General features: G+C 30.3%; 1 protein-coding gene across 1 annotated transcript in view; it reads right to left on the reverse strand.

The window, feature by feature from the left end:
- The window catches only part of LOC127287947 (protein farnesyltransferase subunit beta), a 47,831-nt gene that overhangs the window by 14,174 nt on the left and 14,714 nt on the right, over positions 1–18,943 (reverse strand). The window contains exons 2-4 of the mRNA XM_051315106.1: positions 7,108–7,227; positions 5,845–6,083; positions 3,085–3,385 (exon numbers count right to left, since the gene is read on the reverse strand). Of these exons, the coding sequence (XP_051171063.1) occupies positions 3,085–3,385; positions 5,845–6,083; positions 7,108–7,227 (660 nt within the window). The remainder of the gene's footprint in view (positions 1–3,084; positions 3,386–5,844; positions 6,084–7,107; positions 7,228–18,943) is intronic.

Below are 18,943 nucleotides of genomic sequence, written 5' to 3' on the forward strand. Positions count from 1 at the left end.
GAAAAAATAGGGGTTAAACAGATCGCATTGTTGATAAATTATAATAAATTTATCACAGTTTTTAATATGAATAGAAATAATTTTTTATACATTAAAACCTTAATTTTCAGTGAAAAATTTGTTAATTAAATAATTAATGTAGAAAGTCCAATTTCAGATAACAGATTTTTCAGCTCGTTGTCCATTTTATTTTGAACTGTCACTTTTCAAACAGTTTGAAGATGCGCGCAACAAAACAAAATGAAACTATAAAAATCTTTTTTACAGCATAAATTTGTTTCATTTTGAGAGGAATAATTTCAATTATAGAAAAAAAATCTTAAATGCAAATGAATAAATTCAATCAAAGAGAAAATATTAAAAGTTATCATTTAATAAAAATATTCTCAAATAAAGAAGAAAAATCCTCCTCTTTGTAGATGAATATTCGTATATTGAAAATAAAATGTAAAAGTAATTTATGAGCGGAATTTTCTTCTCATTTGGAGATTTTATTTTTTTCGGTGTGTTTAAATTTTTCAAAAAAATTCAACCCCCTCCCTCTCCGACTGTTTTTGAAAAAACCGAACAATACAATGAGGTTAAATTACTTACCCCTAGGGCTAAACTATGTGCAAATTACAGCCCGATCTGATCAACTTTTTTTTCACTTAGTTCGCTACAGGAATTTTACCCCATATATATATATTTCATTTCCGGGAAAAATAATTCTAATAATAAAAAGTGATTATTGATACAATAAAGAATTCCGTTCATACAAGAAAAAGTAATTTTTAGATCTTTTCTTTGTGCATAATTTTGACTATTGTTTGTTGGTAGGTGATTTATCATGCATCAGCGACTAAGAAGTGTACATACTGCAACAATAAGAGACTTAGAAGAATTTGTTGTTGCAGATTATGATGGACATAATATGAATCTGATGATGATAATTGACGAATCTGATTTGGAATAAAACTGTGTCTTATATTCTGTAGACAGTTTCATATATATATATATATATATATATATATATATATATATATATATATATATACGATGCGGATATTTAAGCAGGTAAGTCAAATAACGCAAATGGAGGACCTTTGCAGTCAGTTTGTTGGGGATCTAAAGTAGTGATCAATATGCTACAAAACTTGTTCAAAACATTGTCTACTGAAAATTCAGGAAATTACAATGTGTATTTTGATAACTTCTTTACTTCACCAGGTCTCAAAGTACATTTGAAAAGAATTGGTTTTACTGCTATAGGCACTGTTCGAATAAATCTGGTCAAAACTAAAAATTACATGACACTAAAATCACAAAGAGGCACATATATTGTACTTAGGTAAACAAATTATTTTGCAAATAGAAAAAATAGGTGTATCTTTTTTTCGGTTATGCTATAAATCCAATAGTTAGTTTGACGTTAGAAACGCTGTGTAAGCTATGGGTCTTAATAGATTAATTCAATTAATTGCAGTTCACTCTGTTATAGTCACCTATGACAATTTTACTTGTATTAAAATATAAATGGATTAATTTAAATGTGAATCTTTGTAACATTTCTAGATCTAATTTATCGTCCAAGTGATTTCTGATTTAAGTGTAAATTTTTGCAACATTTATGGACGCAATTTATCGCCCCAACATTATTCTTCATATTGTAAAGTCTCAATTTTCACATTAACATAACCTTTATAATTTGTCTTCAGTATCAGCAGTTTTGATAACATCTTATCAGATTACTTTCCATATTTTCTTCAGGATTCCTCTATTCATGGTATTATTCCGTCTAATTGAAATAAAAATTTATTTGCAAGTTAGTATGAATATGCAGCCTTCGTATACCAGCATTTAGTGCTTATTTCTTGATCAGTCATTAGGTTTTCCGAAATACCTTCTTAATGTGTTATGTTGGTGAGAATCAGATTTCTTTTTATCTCCAGAGGATCAACTCGGTATTGGAAGCGCACTTTGTGCAATTTAATCGCTAATAGTATTGACAATTTTTTTTTGGGTTGAGGGGAGTTCTGCCGTTATTTTTGTAATAAGCGTCAGAATAGCACCAATTCGTATTCGAAACTTTTGTCCTGTTGAAATACTGGCGCTCCATATTAAGGAATTTTGCATAAATTTAGTTTAGGTTAATGTTAAGTTGGCAGGGTTTGTTTATTTAACAAGGAAGCTATTTATTTCAATAATTGACCGGTTCCAATGAACAAGATATCGCGAGCTTGACATTGGAAAAGTCGCTTAGTTAGTATTAGTAATTGACAATTCTGAGAGAAGTAAGGTAGGAATATATTTCGGATTAGTTTAAATTAACAAAAGTCCTTGCGTCATCTACTGTCAATTTTAGTATGAATGAAAATTTCGTTTTTAAAACTCTCTCTCCCTCTCTCTCTCTTCTCATCGGATCGCCAATGAGTCAGCATGTTTAGTTTTCAATAGTTTTTAAGTATGTATTTTAAGTTACAGTTTTCCGATATAGTCTGGTCACAGTTACATTGAATCAAATCTAGTTTTGTATTCAATTAAAATAACTAAAATAATGTTATAGTACAATTATTATAAAATTCGTATCTTTTAAAGTTCAATTTAGTTCATAATAACTTGCTTTTCCGCCATGAGAACAATCATTGATGCAGAACATAAATGTAAGTTATTGATAATCATTGTTTATAATTATGTTTCACCAATGTTATATTGTTAATAAAAATTCAATCGAGATAATAGTTACAGATATGTCTACACTTTGCACGTTAATAATTTATTAATAAGAGCTTAATAACCCAATAATATTGTTTAAATCAATTAAAAAATCATAAATTTATAGTTCCCAATAAATAATGTTACTACAGTTTGATTATTTTTAGCAATATATTTTCTCAAAGCAAATCAGGACAGACTTCTGTTAGATCTCGGTTTTCAGTGGTTTTATTGTAAACCGAGTATGTGATGTAATGTAAAAAGTGCTATAGCACTTTTTTGGGATACATGAACTAGTAGATACTAGAACTAGTAGACTCTTTGAATATTTCTAAAGAGAAATAGAGTAGTTAGAAGAATTATATTATTTGAGATCAGTAGTATACTTACAATTAACGACGTCAAATTACAAAGGTCTGTTTTTCCTAATAAAACAAGAGAAGCCAATCCACATAATGCATATCCACCATGCGCTTCCATGCCAGGACAGCCACCAAATCCTCCTTCCCAGGTTTGACACCTCTGTATCCATTTTGCTGTTCCATTAAATATTTCAGGAGTAAATGTATCTGTTAATTTTGCAACAGATAACGCGCAGTAAGCACCTCTAATGTCTGCTTCACCATCATAATGCATGCTAAAACTCCCATCTTCCCCATGCAGTGATATTAAGAATTGAACCAGAGTATTTCTAAAACAAATATAATTTTTTAATTGAGAGAAGCTGACATGATTCTTTCAATTTCACATCAACTAAGAACCATATAATTAACCATAGAGATAATACAAAGAGAGTAGGTAAGGCGCCGCCTTAAGTATCCGCTCGATTGGAAGAGAAAGAAAATAAAACCAATCTTTGTCTTTTTTTAGTTACGCATGCGCGACAGCTAAAGATCTGCATCATGAAAAGTCACGAGAATTTTCGATCAGTACAAAATTATGCACTAGTGCACTGGCGCAGTTTAGAAGAGGACAGACTGTGGTTTTAAACTCTACTTTTCTCTTTCTTACGGTGACCTATCCCCTCATATGCTACTGCCTATACCTTGCCTACTCAATTTATATTATCTCTATGTCTATTAATATAGACCCCCCTTAACTTCTACATTTTTGTATATAAAGAACTGCAATTTAGTACACATACGTATTTTCACGTGTAGATTACAGGAAAAATATAGCGAGACCGATTGGATTTGATGGCTGCGAGCTAGAAAGGAAAGAAATCGGTTTTTTCAGAAAAAATTGCAAAAAATGATCCTGTCCTTCCCCTTAACTTCTACATTTTGGTATAAGAAGAACTGCAATTTAGTACACATCCGTATTTTCACGTGTAGATTACAGGAAAAATATAGCGAGACCGATTGGATTTGATAGAAGTCGGCAGGCAGTCACGGTTGAGCTTAGGATAAGTTCGACTGCGCTTTGCGGATATGCGCTAATTCGTAAATAGGTACTAAGCAGGCAGTTACGGTTGAGCTTGCGATAAGTTCGACTAAGACTTGTGAATATGATATACTTCATGAGTAGATGTTTAGCAGGCAGTCAGGATTGAGCTGACGGTAAGTTCGACTGTGTCTTCCGGATATGCGATAATTCGTGAATAGGTACTAAGCAGGCAGTCACGGTTGAGCTTGCGATAAGTTTGACTAAGACCTGTGAATATGATATACTTCATGAGTAGAAATTTGTCAGCAGTCACGGTTGAGCTCACGATAAGTTCGACTAGGCCTTGCGAATATGCGATAAGTTCGACTGGAACTTGTGAATATGATATACTTCATGAGTATATGTTTAGCAGGCAGTCACGGTTCACTGTAAAACGAAAGGTATTAATTTAATACCAACTTTAGGTACTAAATTGCCTATTGGTTCTATTTTAATACCTAAAATTGGTACTATTTTAGTACCTTCTTTTTACAGTGTTGAGCTGAAGATAAGTTTGACTGTGGCTTGCATATATGCGATAATTAGTGAGTAAATATTTAGCCATGTTATTTATTGAGACACGAGATCATACGAAACAATACTTTTGGCAAAAAATTGTAATACAAACACATTGAGTGAATGTATAAAAAATAAAAGTTATACAAAGTAGATATTTAAATGTGTTTCTTTATTTATACATCTTTATTTATTTATATATAAAAAAGTTTATTATTGTTGGTGTACGGAACGCTTGAATTAGTGCGAGTGTAACTCGCACTTGTCGGATTTTTTTTATAATAGTACTACATTAATGAACAATTTACAACTACACGATTATTACTAATTGTAATGGTATACTTTATTTTACCCAATTCTAAAAATTAACTATTGGCCACAGAACTCGATCTCCTGTCCCATAGTGCGCTGTCCTCAAAACTCTAGAACGATACATCGAATATTCCATAAAAAACAATGCATTATATCGACATGTGTATCACTCGTTGAATTTCACGGATAGAGAAAAAACATGGAAATCATGCGTGCCATCGCCTCTACACGAAAAAGTAATGTAGGAGAATCACAACGCCCCGACCGCAGGACACCTCGGTATCACGAAAACCATTCCACGTATCTCCGGAAATTATTATGCTGACTCTACATTGGCTGCGCAAACGTGTACGTGAACGTGAACGTGCTGACGTCACAATGTTATTCAAATGGGTGACGTCAGCACGTTCACGTTCACGTACACGTTTACGCAGCCAATGTAGAGTCAGCATTACTGGCCAGACATGAGTAGCGATATAGCTAAATACGTTTGCGAGACGTTTAGATACCCGAATTTCAATTCGCGTTGAACTCCGCGAAACACAAGTCAACAAAATTTACACCGGCTTATCTAAATTTTTAAAGAAATATTTTACCGCCAAGAAAACAAAAAATTATCTTAACTTTTGCTAAAAATTAACAAACGAACAACCGAAAAAGTTCCGAACTGTGAGAGCACGAGTACAGCGAACAGAATAGAACTAGCACCCCAAACTCGCTATCCACAAAAAAAGAAAAAAAAATTCTCTTAAATCATTGGTGGTAAAAAGATGCAACTTATAATTAACGCCAACGGTAAAAAGATAAGGAGACCAATGAAAACGAGGTGACTTCTACGATCGTCCCTAAAACCTGCCCTGATGATTAATAATTAAACAAATTATATTACGTAAATACCTGTTTATTGCTTCATAAGCTTCTTTTGTGCCAATTATATAAAGCGCATTTACAGCAGCATATGTTGTAGCAAGATGAGGCAGCTGTCCTGGTCCACCACCGAATCCACCATGTTGTGACTGACATTTAGATAAAAACTTGACAATATTTGAATAAATTTTATCATCCAGTCGTTCATTTAAAATTTGAAGAGAATGCAGAATCCAATAACATAACCAAGGCCGACTACTATCTAAGCACTAAAAATATGTTTATAAGAAACAATTACTTCAACTATAACTATTACTCACTTCTATAAGGGGACAAATCCAGTCATTATTTTCAAAAATCGATTAAGTAATCTACTAAACTAACAGAATCTTTTTCGTTTATTGATTAAAGATCATCCTGTCTCGACTTATCATGTTCAGAGGAAATTACTTCTTTATGGACTCGAGGAATAATTTTACATAACTTCAATAAATAATATGCAAAGTTTTTTAAATAAATATTTTCAACCGTTTTTGAAAAATAACACAGATCTACAAGGTTTTTTTATATACTAGAATGGTTTCTAATATACTTTTGTGTCCTGAACACAATCCTGAATTCCAATATTGCGTATCACGTCAGTATTTAAAAAAAATGAAGGTCCTAAAACCGTGTTTATGAGGGTTCTCAGTATTTTTTTTTCTCCATAACCTGAAGTGCTAGAAACTTCTATATAGCCTTTTTAATTTGAGTATATGGGTTTTAAAGTGTATTTTAAGCTTTAATTTAAGCCAATATAGAAGTCTCTAATACGTCAGTTTAAGTAGAAAAAATTCTACAAACCCTCAAACACACATTTTTTGGGGTCTTTACTTCATTTTTTTTATCTTGCGTATGTGGGTCTTACAGTGTACGATTTGAGGTTTAATTCAGGCCTATATAGAAGTCAGGTTAAGAAGAAAAAACTTGAAACCCTTACCTTAAAAAGACGGTATTTGGGGTTTTTTTCAAAACAAATTTTTTATCTTGCGCATATAGTTCTAGCATGTCGTGTTAAAGAGAAAAAAAATACTGAAAACTCTCAAAAACACGGTTTTTGGAAACTTTACTCCTACTTTACTTAATAACCTAACGTTTTACGCAATTTAGGATTTCGGGATCGCGTTCAGCATACAAAACTACATTAAAAACAACTACAACATCTAAAAAAATCTTATTTTGTAGACCTGGGTAATGGAGTAACAGCTTTTCATGACTGGATAACCCCCTTTAAAGTTATTAAAATTAAGTTACCTCATAATTTGTAGTTAAATAAATTAATGACTTTTTCAGGAACTTTATATGCTTATGTCTATCCAAAATAGGCTCCTTATTTAGTTTATAAAGTAGAAGAACATTTTTTTCTACTTTTTCCTATAAGAAAATATAGTGATATTAATCAAATATTTTAATTGATAAGTAAATAACAATTCAAAAATTTTATTCTGATAAATCAATAACAATTATATTAGAATTTTTCCTCCAGAGTAAGAAATATTTTTTAAATAAATTAAATTAATTTTCTTATTAAATTTTAAATAAAATTTTATAATAATTATAACAAATTCATATGTATAAAATAAATCTGTCTGAGAAAAATTTATGTTTTGTGACGTGACATTTTTGACACGTCACACCGAGTTTAGATATTAGTAGAATATTTTTAAATTATTTTCTATTTGATTTTTATAAAATTTTGCAGTATTACGATTTTTATAATCATAGCGTAAAATTTAAATTTTTTTCGCGCCATTGATCTAACCTTAACTGAGTTTGCCCGAGCGCAACACAGCTCAGGTTGGCTCGCCTCTCCTCACGGTTACCGGCAAAAAACGTGGTTCACATTCATTATCGGGCCTTGCGAAATATAATCAAAATTTGAAAAGAATGTGTGATAGTGAAAGAAAAAGGAAGACAAACGAATATATATAAAAATCAAATTGCATATTTTTTGCTCTTCATTGACTCAATTATCCAGGATAATTTATTAATAATGTGAGTACAACTATGTTCTAACGATTATTTGTTATGTGTAAGTTTTCATTTTTGTCATTTTCTTCAGATGTATTTTCATTTAATTCTCGATATTAAAAGATGGCTTATGGGGTTTTTGGGGTAACATATTATAAATTCGAAGCAAATTTTCACATTATGCCTATAGCTCAATGTAAGATTCCTCAGCTTAATATTTTGGTCATACTTCACACGTTAAAACCCATAATTTCATAGGGATTACGAATTTGATTCTGAAAATTAGAGGATTTTATTTAACAAAAACAACCAATTTTTTGGGTTCACATATGTAGATCTTTTTATTAGGAACAACTTTTGTCTTGAACATTTTTTATAAAAATTCGTACTTTTCGAGATATTTGCAAGTTCTATACTTTTTGAGCAAAATACATTCTACGTGATAGCGCTAGAGAAACGCAGCGCCGCACAAAAAACGCGATAACTTTTTTTCTAATTGCGATCCACGAAATTTTAAAACGGTTTTCGAATCCTTATGAAATTACCTTTCCAATAAACTTTCTACGACAACCAGAACATGGTTTATTTTTTAAATAAACAATTAATTTTGCAATAACAATTATTAAAAATCAAAAATTTTCAACTAAAACTCTTATCATTTTCTGTGTAAGTATACCAATTTTTATAAAGATCCGTTTACTTAGTTCTAAGATATTTATTTTTTAATTTAAGACTACAAAAAACTTCAAGTTTTATAACTCTGAGAAATTTAATTTTTTTGAAAAATTCTTTGAGGCAGTTTTTTAACTCATAATGTTTTAATTTTCTATATCTCCAAGCAAATACAGTAAATCTTTAATTTGGGTGAACCACTTAAGGAATTTTTACTCACCTAAGTTACAAGTCTATAACTTATTCTAAATTATAATATCTTGCTTTAAAATCAACATCAAATTTCCACTTCTCGCACGTCAGCCGTGTACTGACGAAATTTTCGAAATTTCCTATATTTGCATATGGGCAAATCCACGAAACTTTTAACTTTTGTGATTCTCGAATCGAACACTTAAAAATCTGAATTATTTTTGATTAAAACTTTGGGTATCATTTTTTTTGCTAAATTATATACAAAGGAACATTTATGTACAGTATTAAAACAAAATATTTATTTGACAAATAGTTTTATAAGTTAAAAAGTTAAAAAGTGAAAAAATGCTTAAATTTCATTTGAATTTCTTGAGTTTATATTCTTAACGTTTTTATGTTTGCGGCGTGTAAAATATCACTTCAGCTACTATGGAAATATCTAACAGACATATTTTGTCAAAAATTTTTCACTGTCCCATTAGTGTGCTACCACTAAAACTAAAAATACGAAGGATTGATTGAGTGATGGCACTTTTTAAAAAAATTCAATCGAACGTCTTCTTATGAAAATATCTATTACGGCGTTGTATAAAAATAAAAGTTCAATGCATTTCTTAAAAGGTGATGAAAAAACAAAACTTTTAAGACCTTCTTCAATGATGTGGCTCTAATTGTATTCCTGTGGCAACAATTTAAAGATGATAATAAAAATCGTGATTTCATTTAAATTTATACATTTTTGAAAGGCACAACTGCATTTTTGCTTTAAACAGGTCAATCTATGGTGTGATCGAAATATTTTCATACATATATTTGAATACAAAAACGCCGCTTAAGGAATTTGAGTGAAATAAATTTTATTAAGTTAAGAATATGCTGAAAACACTTTCTTGGAGTCTTTACCCCCTCTTTTCTCAAAATCCTGACGTGCTAAGCAAATTTGGGTGCCAGAATCGTGTTCAGTCTCCGAGACTAACTAATCGACACTCGACATTTATAAAATTTTAAAAACATTTTGAAAAGTTTGACGTTGGAACTGGAACAATAGATGAATATTTGTCGATAATCAAAAATGTGAGCATTGCCCCTTCATTTGAACTTTATTTAAATTATTTATTTACATGCATGTATGTCAGGAAAGGCACTAGAAAAAATTGAACAGCCGCTAATTGCTCCATGGACCATTCTTAAGAAATATTATAATGATCCGATATCAGTCATAATTATTTGTTTCATTTTTTTATGTAAGGTGACGATTTTCTCGACCTCATATTCTGTCGGGTCTGACAAATATATTCTTTCTAAAAATTGTTGAATTGAATAATTTGGAAAATTTGCTAAATCGTCCTCCTCCACCACCAACGTTTCTCGAACGTGAGGACCCAAATCCACTTAATATCATATTGATTGGGCCATAAGATTTTCCAAACATGGAGGAAGAAAATATCGATATCGATCAACTGTTCAATTTTGATTAAAGAAAATAATATAATAATAATGATAATTTATTTTAGGCAATCGTGTTATAGCCCACTTTAAATAAAACAAGTTACAAAAGGAACAGCAAATTCTATAGGATCAATTTTAAACTAGACAAGTAAACATTATCGTGTGTTATTGCTGGTGTTGGATAAATCTATTTTAGTAGCGTTTAGTATTTACGCGATAGTATCGAAGTTTGACGACCAAATGCAGCTCAGATGAGAAGAGCAAACGCAAGGTAGTGAACTTCCGAAAGGGGAAGAATTGATAGAAAAAACGATCTAATACCCGACAATCGACAGAAACAAAAAAAATCGACTTTTACCTATTCGGCAAATTAAACCCCAAATTACATTTGACATAAAATCATTTGACGTAAAATTCATTTGATATAAATCTTATATGACATTTTTATTTGACATAAAACTTAATTGACATGAACTTCAATTTGACATAAAACTAACTTCACATAATTTTAAATAACAATATTATACATTGAAATAACATTCAATTGACATAAAACTCATCTGTCATGAAAATAGCATTGTCTTTCTTTGTGACCCAGGTTCGTGATTTAGTCATGATTATAAAAAAGTCCGTCACGTTTGTTAATCATATTTCTGATGTCATTGGTAGATCACTCAAGTTTTTTGGGTTTGGTTACGAGGAATGCATCAGCTTTTCATAACGAGTGTAACCTCAGAATATTATATTTCACTTTTGTCAGAAGTGTTCTTGAATATGCTTTAATCATTTGGATGTCTTTTTATATTTATCAATAAGACTGGAACGGGTTCAAAAATCGTTCCTGCTTTTTATAGCTAGACAACTAAATTTACTATATAACTTACATGATCACAATTATGATTACACAGACGGACAAGATTTACTTTTCATGAATCAGACAACAGTTTTCCGAAGGTTTTCGAAGTGCTGAAGCAGTTGATTTTACAAAAAATGTTTAAGACAAAAGTTGTTGTCCTTAGAGGGGATATCCAGTGGTAAACTTGAATTTAACCTAAATGACTTAAATGATGTCGATTCAAGGTCAACTTTTTGTGTCGGAAATCGATAGAGCAGCAAATTCCATGTCAAAATCGTTGATGTATTTTTTTTCGATAGGTCGACCTATTTAGGTCAAATAGGTCATATTTAATTTCTTATCAAACATGCATTTTGTGCAGCTCTTGGCTAGTTTTTGGAAAACTATTCAGAACAGACCACGAGAAGGTGACAGCACATCTAGTTCCACCTCCTCCTCACCCAACCGACTTACCTTAACGAAAGAGTTTTTTTGTATTTAATTTTTTTAAGCTTTTCTATTTAATAAAATTGTTAAATTATAAAATAAATAATTAAAAAGAAAATTCACAGATACACTAAAAATGAGATCATGACGCTATTTTTTCAAGTCCTGTAGCGGGACTCAGGTCTGAAAATTCCTGCAAGCAGTATTTGTAGCTCTCTTTCTCCTCACACACACATGCGTACGCTCCCCTCTCACTGTGTCCATGCGTCGCTTGAAGTTCGGGTCGGTATTCGTGATTTAGAGAGATATGAGCTGACTACACTGTTCTCTCTTACTACGAAAGCACGTGTACGAGGTGCAGGCAACAACCGGCGTAAATGCAAGGCAAAAAATATTATTGTCTTGCAAATGGTTAATTAATGATTAATTAATTGTCTTGTTAATGGTTAGTATTAAAAAAATGAATCTCGATCAAGAATATGCGGATGTCGTTGAAAGCAGTTACAGTTTAAATAATAATGTTGGAGAAGACAAAAATTCAGTGCATCTCTCTTTACTTTCCGAAGACGCCCGAACACACAGACGCCAACTTGAAATAGTAGTGGGAAGCAAGAGAGAGTAAGAGATATCGGAAACTCTTCGCCACGTTCTTGCCTACTCTTTTCTCTCTCCTGTGAAATTACCGTTTGGACGCTTAGGTCCCTTTCTTCGCGTCGCGTCACATATCCTGAATCTGGACACTTTTCGGAGTAATTTGTAAAAAAAGTTAAAATCTTTCATCGAGCCGTTTTTGAGAAAATCGATTTTTAGTTTAAAAAATTGAATTTTTTGTTTTTTTGACAAACATTATGTAATATCCCGGTAAAAATTTACATAAAACCTAACTTTATAAAGAATAAGTATTATTCAAGCTGTCTTGATATTTTTTACTTGGCATAATAGTGGAATTGCTTTTTTTTAATTATTAGTTCATGAATGGAGATGAATGAATAAATATATTTACAGAAAGATGTAATTTAGTTTGTAATTAGTTACATTTATATTATTAAGTTTTATATAGCTATATACGTCACTATATTCTCTCCGAATACAGGTATACAGAAGATGATGTACACTGGACTATAGGTACTTTTGTGTGCAGTGAACATCTCTGAACCAGAGAACTTCCTTTCTCAGGCTGCATATTGTAGAGCTACTTCTCTCAGTATATAACTACCTAAAGAAGATCGTACACTAGACTATATGTGTCTAGTGAACAACTTTTAAATCTAGTACCAATCATCGAGGTGAGATTTTGTGGAAACATTATTCTCAGTATTTCGCGTCGGGCATGAACATCAGGTAGCGTCCTGATGAATAGTCCTCTGATTGATACTTGATCAATCTCTAGTGTACACGAAATCTAGATTCGTTCGACAACGTAAATCCGGAAGTAAATTTCTAGAATAGCTTTGGAGAATAGTCGGAAAAATAAGGCAAAAAGGGAATTGACTTATTCTCAAACTAGACTAGACCTAAAAAAATTAACAAAAAGTTGTTAATTTCATTTCACATGATAAATTCTAGATTCTGTTATATTAAACGGAAACTACGATAACTTTATTTGTTCTTTTTTTACTTTTGTATTGTTTATTTAATAATTACAACATAAGTTTTTTCGAAAGTATAAATATAATGTTTTATTATTGACTTTTCCTCATCTATCATTATCACAGTTAAATGTAAGGTTCCTAAATAGAATAATGTTTTCATTACTTTAAAATCTAGTAAAATACTTTATTGGAATATTCTGGTTCCATTAGGCGAACAAATCCTATGGGCTAATAATATAGGATCATTACAAGTTCAAATGACATCTAGCAGATGTCATATTGCCGGTAAAATGAGAAATTACATCTTTCTGTAAATATATTTATTCATTCATTCATCTCCATTCATGAACTAATAATAATTAAAGAAAGCAATTTCACTATTATCCCAAGTAAAAAATATCAAGACAGCTTGAATAATATTTATTCTTAATAAAGTTAGGTTTTATGTAAATTATTACCCCGATATGACATAATACTTTTCAAAGAAAACAAAAAATTCAATTTTTTAACGATATAACATAATATTTTTCAAAGAAAACGAAAAATTCAATTTTTTAACCTAAAAATCGATGTTCTTAAAAAACGGCTCGATGAAAGATTTTAAATTTGAAAGAACTTTTGGTTTGAAGTGTGTTAAGGACCACCGTGGTTCGTCTTAATATTCGTTTAAGAAGATGGTTGGAACAGGATGGAGCACCTCCACATCGTGCTACGATAGTAACAGTCTGACTAAATGATGAATATTCAAACTGGTGGATTGATTTGGGAAGTCCAGTTTAAATTTTGCCTCCAAGATCACCAGATTTGACACCGCTGGATTTTTTTCTTTGGGGTTATGTTAAAGATTTGGTGTATTTTTGAGGAACTATCAACAGCAAATAATATGAAGAACAGAATTTGCAGAGCATTTGCTCAAGTGACGCCCGCCGTTCTCCAACGTGTCAGAGCATGGTTCAGAAGCAGACTAGATACCTGCATTCGAGTTAACGGTGAGGCATTAGAGCACTTATAAATTAATGCTTAAACCATATTATAAGTGATCTAAAAAAAGAAGGCGCATGGTGTTGCTTTTTCGAGCCCTGTAGCACGAATCACCTTTGAGGACTATTGTAAGCTTTCTGAGTCGCACTACAGGACTCGAAAAAGTAACGCCATGATCTCATTTTTTACTGTATCTGTGGATTTTCCTTTTATTAATTTATTTTACAATTAACATTTTTATTAAATGGAAAAACTTTAAAAAATATAATACAAAAAAACTCTTTTGTTAAAGTAAGTTGAATGGATAAGGTGGAACTCGATTTGCAGCCACCTTCTCGTGGTCAGTTCTGAGTAGCTTTCCAAAAAAATTGGCCAAGAGCTGCACGAAGTTCCTCTAAGGACAACAACTTTTGTCTGAAAAATTTTTCTGTAAAATGAACTGGTTAAAAGTTATTTTGCCTCATAGATTAAAATAGGACAGACAATGCTATTTTTATAACAAATGAGTTTTATGTCAAATGTATTTTATATGAAATAAATTATACATCCAATAAAATGTATGTCGTATGAGAATTATGTTAAATAAAAATTATTCGATTTGACTATTATGTCAAATAAAAGTTATGTAAAATTATGTCAATTGAGATGTATGTCATCTGAATTTTATGTCAAATGAAATTTATGTCTAATGAGATTTATATCAGATGAAATTTGGGGTTTAATCATGTGAGTCTCGTTTGTTTAAGGTCATGAAAAAATGGAAAACGAATGTAGAAATTACTTATCATAATTAAATCCAATTGAATGAATCAGACCAAATGATTATTCTCAACCAATAGGTTTTTAAAGGATTTCAATCAATTTTTTTCTAGAACGACGGCCGATACATTAAACTCTTCTTTAACTTACCTGAAGTCTGCAGAATAAGCTTACAGCAGTATAGTGTGCTGTATGGGATATCCATTTTAATTAATTGTCCTGTTGACGAATTTTTTTTCTTCAGTGGTATCATTTCCAAAAGTGATTTCGAATTACCTGTTAAATAAACATATTAATATTTAATGTACTATATTTGTATATTCTTTTTATTTTAATTTTTTTACAAAAATACTGTTGTGAATATAAATAAATTCATAACACTGGTTTAGAAAGAAGTGACTTAAACTGGTGTCGGGAAATACAACACATTAAGTATTAATTCATCAATTTAACAGGTATTTCGAGATCTTTATTAGGGACCAAAACCAAAAAAAAATATTTTTTCATTATGTTTCTTATATGAATACAAATTTATATTATATAATTTATATATTCATCTGTTCGTGTTAAACACGATGTTTCAGATGTTTTTGCTTCCTCGTGGAGGAAGCTTTGTAGTCCTTTCGTTTATAAAATTTTTAAAAATGGTGAAAACAAATGTTCTCTTATATAGAAACATGTTATATGAGATCCTGATCAATTGTCTGGATGTATATATGTGTGTGCATGTGTGTGTGGATCGTTTTTGTGAACACGATATCTTTAACAGGTTTTAATGGATTTGGGTAAAATTTGGTAGGCTTATTTATCACATTATTCTCTCAAAAATAATAAGAGGATTTTTAAAATACCCCCAAAAAAAATTTTATCGTCTTTTTTCCAAAAATGTTTAAATAGGAAAATTTAAGGTAATATATAATATAATCGTCTTCCTTACGTCAAGACGAATCAATTGGTATATATAAAATATAGATTTGATTCATATTTTAGCTAAAAAAATTTGTTTTTAACTCGAAATATTTTAAATCAATTAATTCAATTAGAGAAATTTAGAGCTTCCTCCGCGAGGAAGCAAACGGTAAGGTAGCAATGACGTTTAACGTCCATTTGTTGCTGCACTTGGCAGAAAATGTTCGTCAATCAGGTCCTCTTTGGGCAACTTCTGCCTTTCCTTTTAAAAGGAATATTTTTCATCTAAATAAAACTGTTCATGGCCCAAAAAGTGCTGGACAACAAATGACCAAAAACTCACTTCGAATATTAGCTTATAAACAAAATCATAAGCTGTCACTTTTTTATGTAATAAATGACTACATTGAAAGTCTTTTTGATTCAAAAAGATTCACAGCCAGTGCAAAAATAGTTAATAACGTTGTGTTCTTCGACAAATGCGATTCTAAAGGGGAAATCGAAACATATTTAAAATGCTCTTATCAAGGTCAAATTTACAGTAGCATAAAATATACTCGTAGTAATTCATTAGATGATGGAGAAACGGACATTAGAAACGGAGAAATTGTTCGAATACATGATATTTATGTTAACGCTCGCGATATTTTTTGGATAAATGTAAAGGTGTATGATGTTAGACAATTTCGTGTTGGCAATGAAATTATTTCTAATGTGTGTAAAATAGTAGAAATAAAGGAAATAAAATCAATTAATTTTCATAATATTGAATCCACGATGGTGATGTTGGATCTACCAGGTCTTAAAAAAGATTCACTAAATTGTCTCTTTGCTTGAAAATTGCCAAATGTAATTGAAAAAAAATAAGATTTTTTACTTTGATATGACTATGTTTATTACAATTAATGTAATTTTATATTTGTAATAAAATTGTATTATTGGCAAACTTTTATTTTTATTTATAAAACACATTAATTACTTAACATCTCTAGATAAATCAATTTAAAAAAAAATTTCTGATTTTGTCTTTTAATTTCATCACATAGTTATATATTTTTTTAATATACTCTATACTAAAAATTGTTATTTCAATTCAAAAGTTTTAATGAAATTTAATAATTATGATGAATTTTAGAACTTAAGAATGATCTATATTCGCAAACATCCAGTATTCTTTCGTACAATAATACAAATAATTGATAAAAAGTATTTTTTAATTTATAATGAAAAAAAATTTATAAATTTTTAAATGATATTAAAACCATACATTATAAATTTTGTTGTTTTCTATAAACTTGTAAATTATTTTACAAATTACAAATTAAAGAAAAAATAAATTAAAAGTAAAAATTAAAAAATACAATTTTATTAAAATTAAAAAAAATTATTTAAAATAATATGCTATTTTATAAAATTATTAATAATTTTCTCATAAAATATTTGTTATTAATTTTACTAAGTTAAATAGTGAAGTAATTATTTATTAATTTTTATTATTTGTCACTTATTCGTTATAACGAATTGATAAGAATTAAAGTTTGATTTTTGATGTCACAAATTAAAATGAATATATCGTATACAACACGAATTCATCGTAACGAATTCAATTGAATAGCAGTACGAATAATTCAACAACAATTCAAACGAATTGACTAACGCATTTATTGAATTCGTGCAGACGAATTAAAGCTTAGAAAACTACTTCACTGAAATCGAACGAATTGAGAGTTTGTCAGTTCAATAGAGGCTTGTCGAATTCAGGAGAATTGCAACATAGTTCCAATTCGTATTTGTCGCTAAACAGGATTCACCAAAGCTTTACGTGAATTCAATCCAATTCACGTCAATCCTCTTTCGTTTACTGGGTAGTTTATTTCTCTTGTTTGCTGATGACCTTAAACCATATAAAACAGTAACTTGTGTTCAAGATGCTCTTAATCTTAAATTTGATCTTAATCGGCTTGATAGATGGTCATCGAAGATTAAGCTTTTTCCTAACATAAAAAAATGCCATATTATTTTATTTAGTAAGCTAAGAGTTATCAAAGAATACCAATACACTATTTGTAGTAAAAATCTTTCAAGAGTGTGCACGATATGTGACCTGGAAGTTTTACTTGACTCAGCTTTAGGTTTATATTCTGAATCTGAAAGCACTGAGTATTTTTTCTCACAGCACTGGCTACTGTGTAAACCAAAAAATTAAATTCCAGAGTTCTGAAAGTTCTCCACACAGCACTGAAGGCTCTGCAGAAAATAATCAAAACTTTTTTTGATAGTAATCAGAGTTTTGTATCATATTAGTTGACAACATATTATTGAGAATTACGAATGTAGCAATAAATTCTTTGCTCGAAGTAGTGACTGCAGTTCTCACAGCTCTGAGTACTGTGTAGAATTATTTTTTAGAATTTAGAAAACAAAGGAACGTTTAACGTCAATTAAAAAAAAGATAGCCATGGTTATTTTTTCTTGTCAAATATTGATTTAAATTGGCATGTTTATAAACAGTTAATGAACAACAGAAATAAAGAAATGAAGACTTTAAAAAGTCTTTTTAAAAACTATCGGTTTTTAAAAATTTTTTTAGTTATATAGCAAATAAAGTTATTATATTAGTGTTGAAATTACAACGATAATTTTGTATTTTCAGATTTAGGAAATAAGTTAAAGGAAAATTTCAGGGAAAGGGAAAAGCCAGGTACTTGCAGTACCTACCGGCATTTTGGGTGTTAGTCGTACAAATTCGGTCCTGCGGTATGCACATTGTACGGTTCGCCTCAGGTCAATTTCAGTCTAAAGTTATTTTTCTCAAGTTTTCATGTATTTAAAGCCAATTTACAATTATTCAATAAAGTGTTAATTTACTCTATATTAATTCCTATTTTTATCTTTGGTACGTGTTTTATTCCACTCATTCTAGTTGAATTTCAACAGGTTATGGGCCCAGTCCCAGATAGATAAAATAGGATAAAGGATTAAAGTGAATATCAAGTGAACTCAGTTTTTCAAGTGAACAATTGTTAAATTAAAGAACAGTAAAGAACAGTGTAAAAGAAACAGGTAGACTAAAGAACAGCGAAAAAGTTAAAAGACTCAGCAATGAAGGCTCAAGTGATTAAAGAAAGGGAATGTTACTTCTGTAAAAAGAAAGGACATTTTAAAAAGGAGTGTGACAAATATATCGCGTGGAAAGAAAAGCAAGAAAAGGCAAATACAGTGAACCATGTGTTCAAAACAGACAATTATTGTTACCTCGCGAGTAAAGAAAATGTGTGCA

The sequence above is a fragment of the Leptopilina boulardi genome, unplaced genomic scaffold, assembly GCF_019393585.1.
Source record: "Leptopilina boulardi isolate dan_hultmark-lab unplaced genomic scaffold, ZJU_Lbou_2.1 LbouV2_377, whole genome shotgun sequence".
Classification (NCBI taxonomy): domain Eukaryota; kingdom Metazoa; phylum Arthropoda; class Insecta; order Hymenoptera; family Figitidae; genus Leptopilina; species Leptopilina boulardi.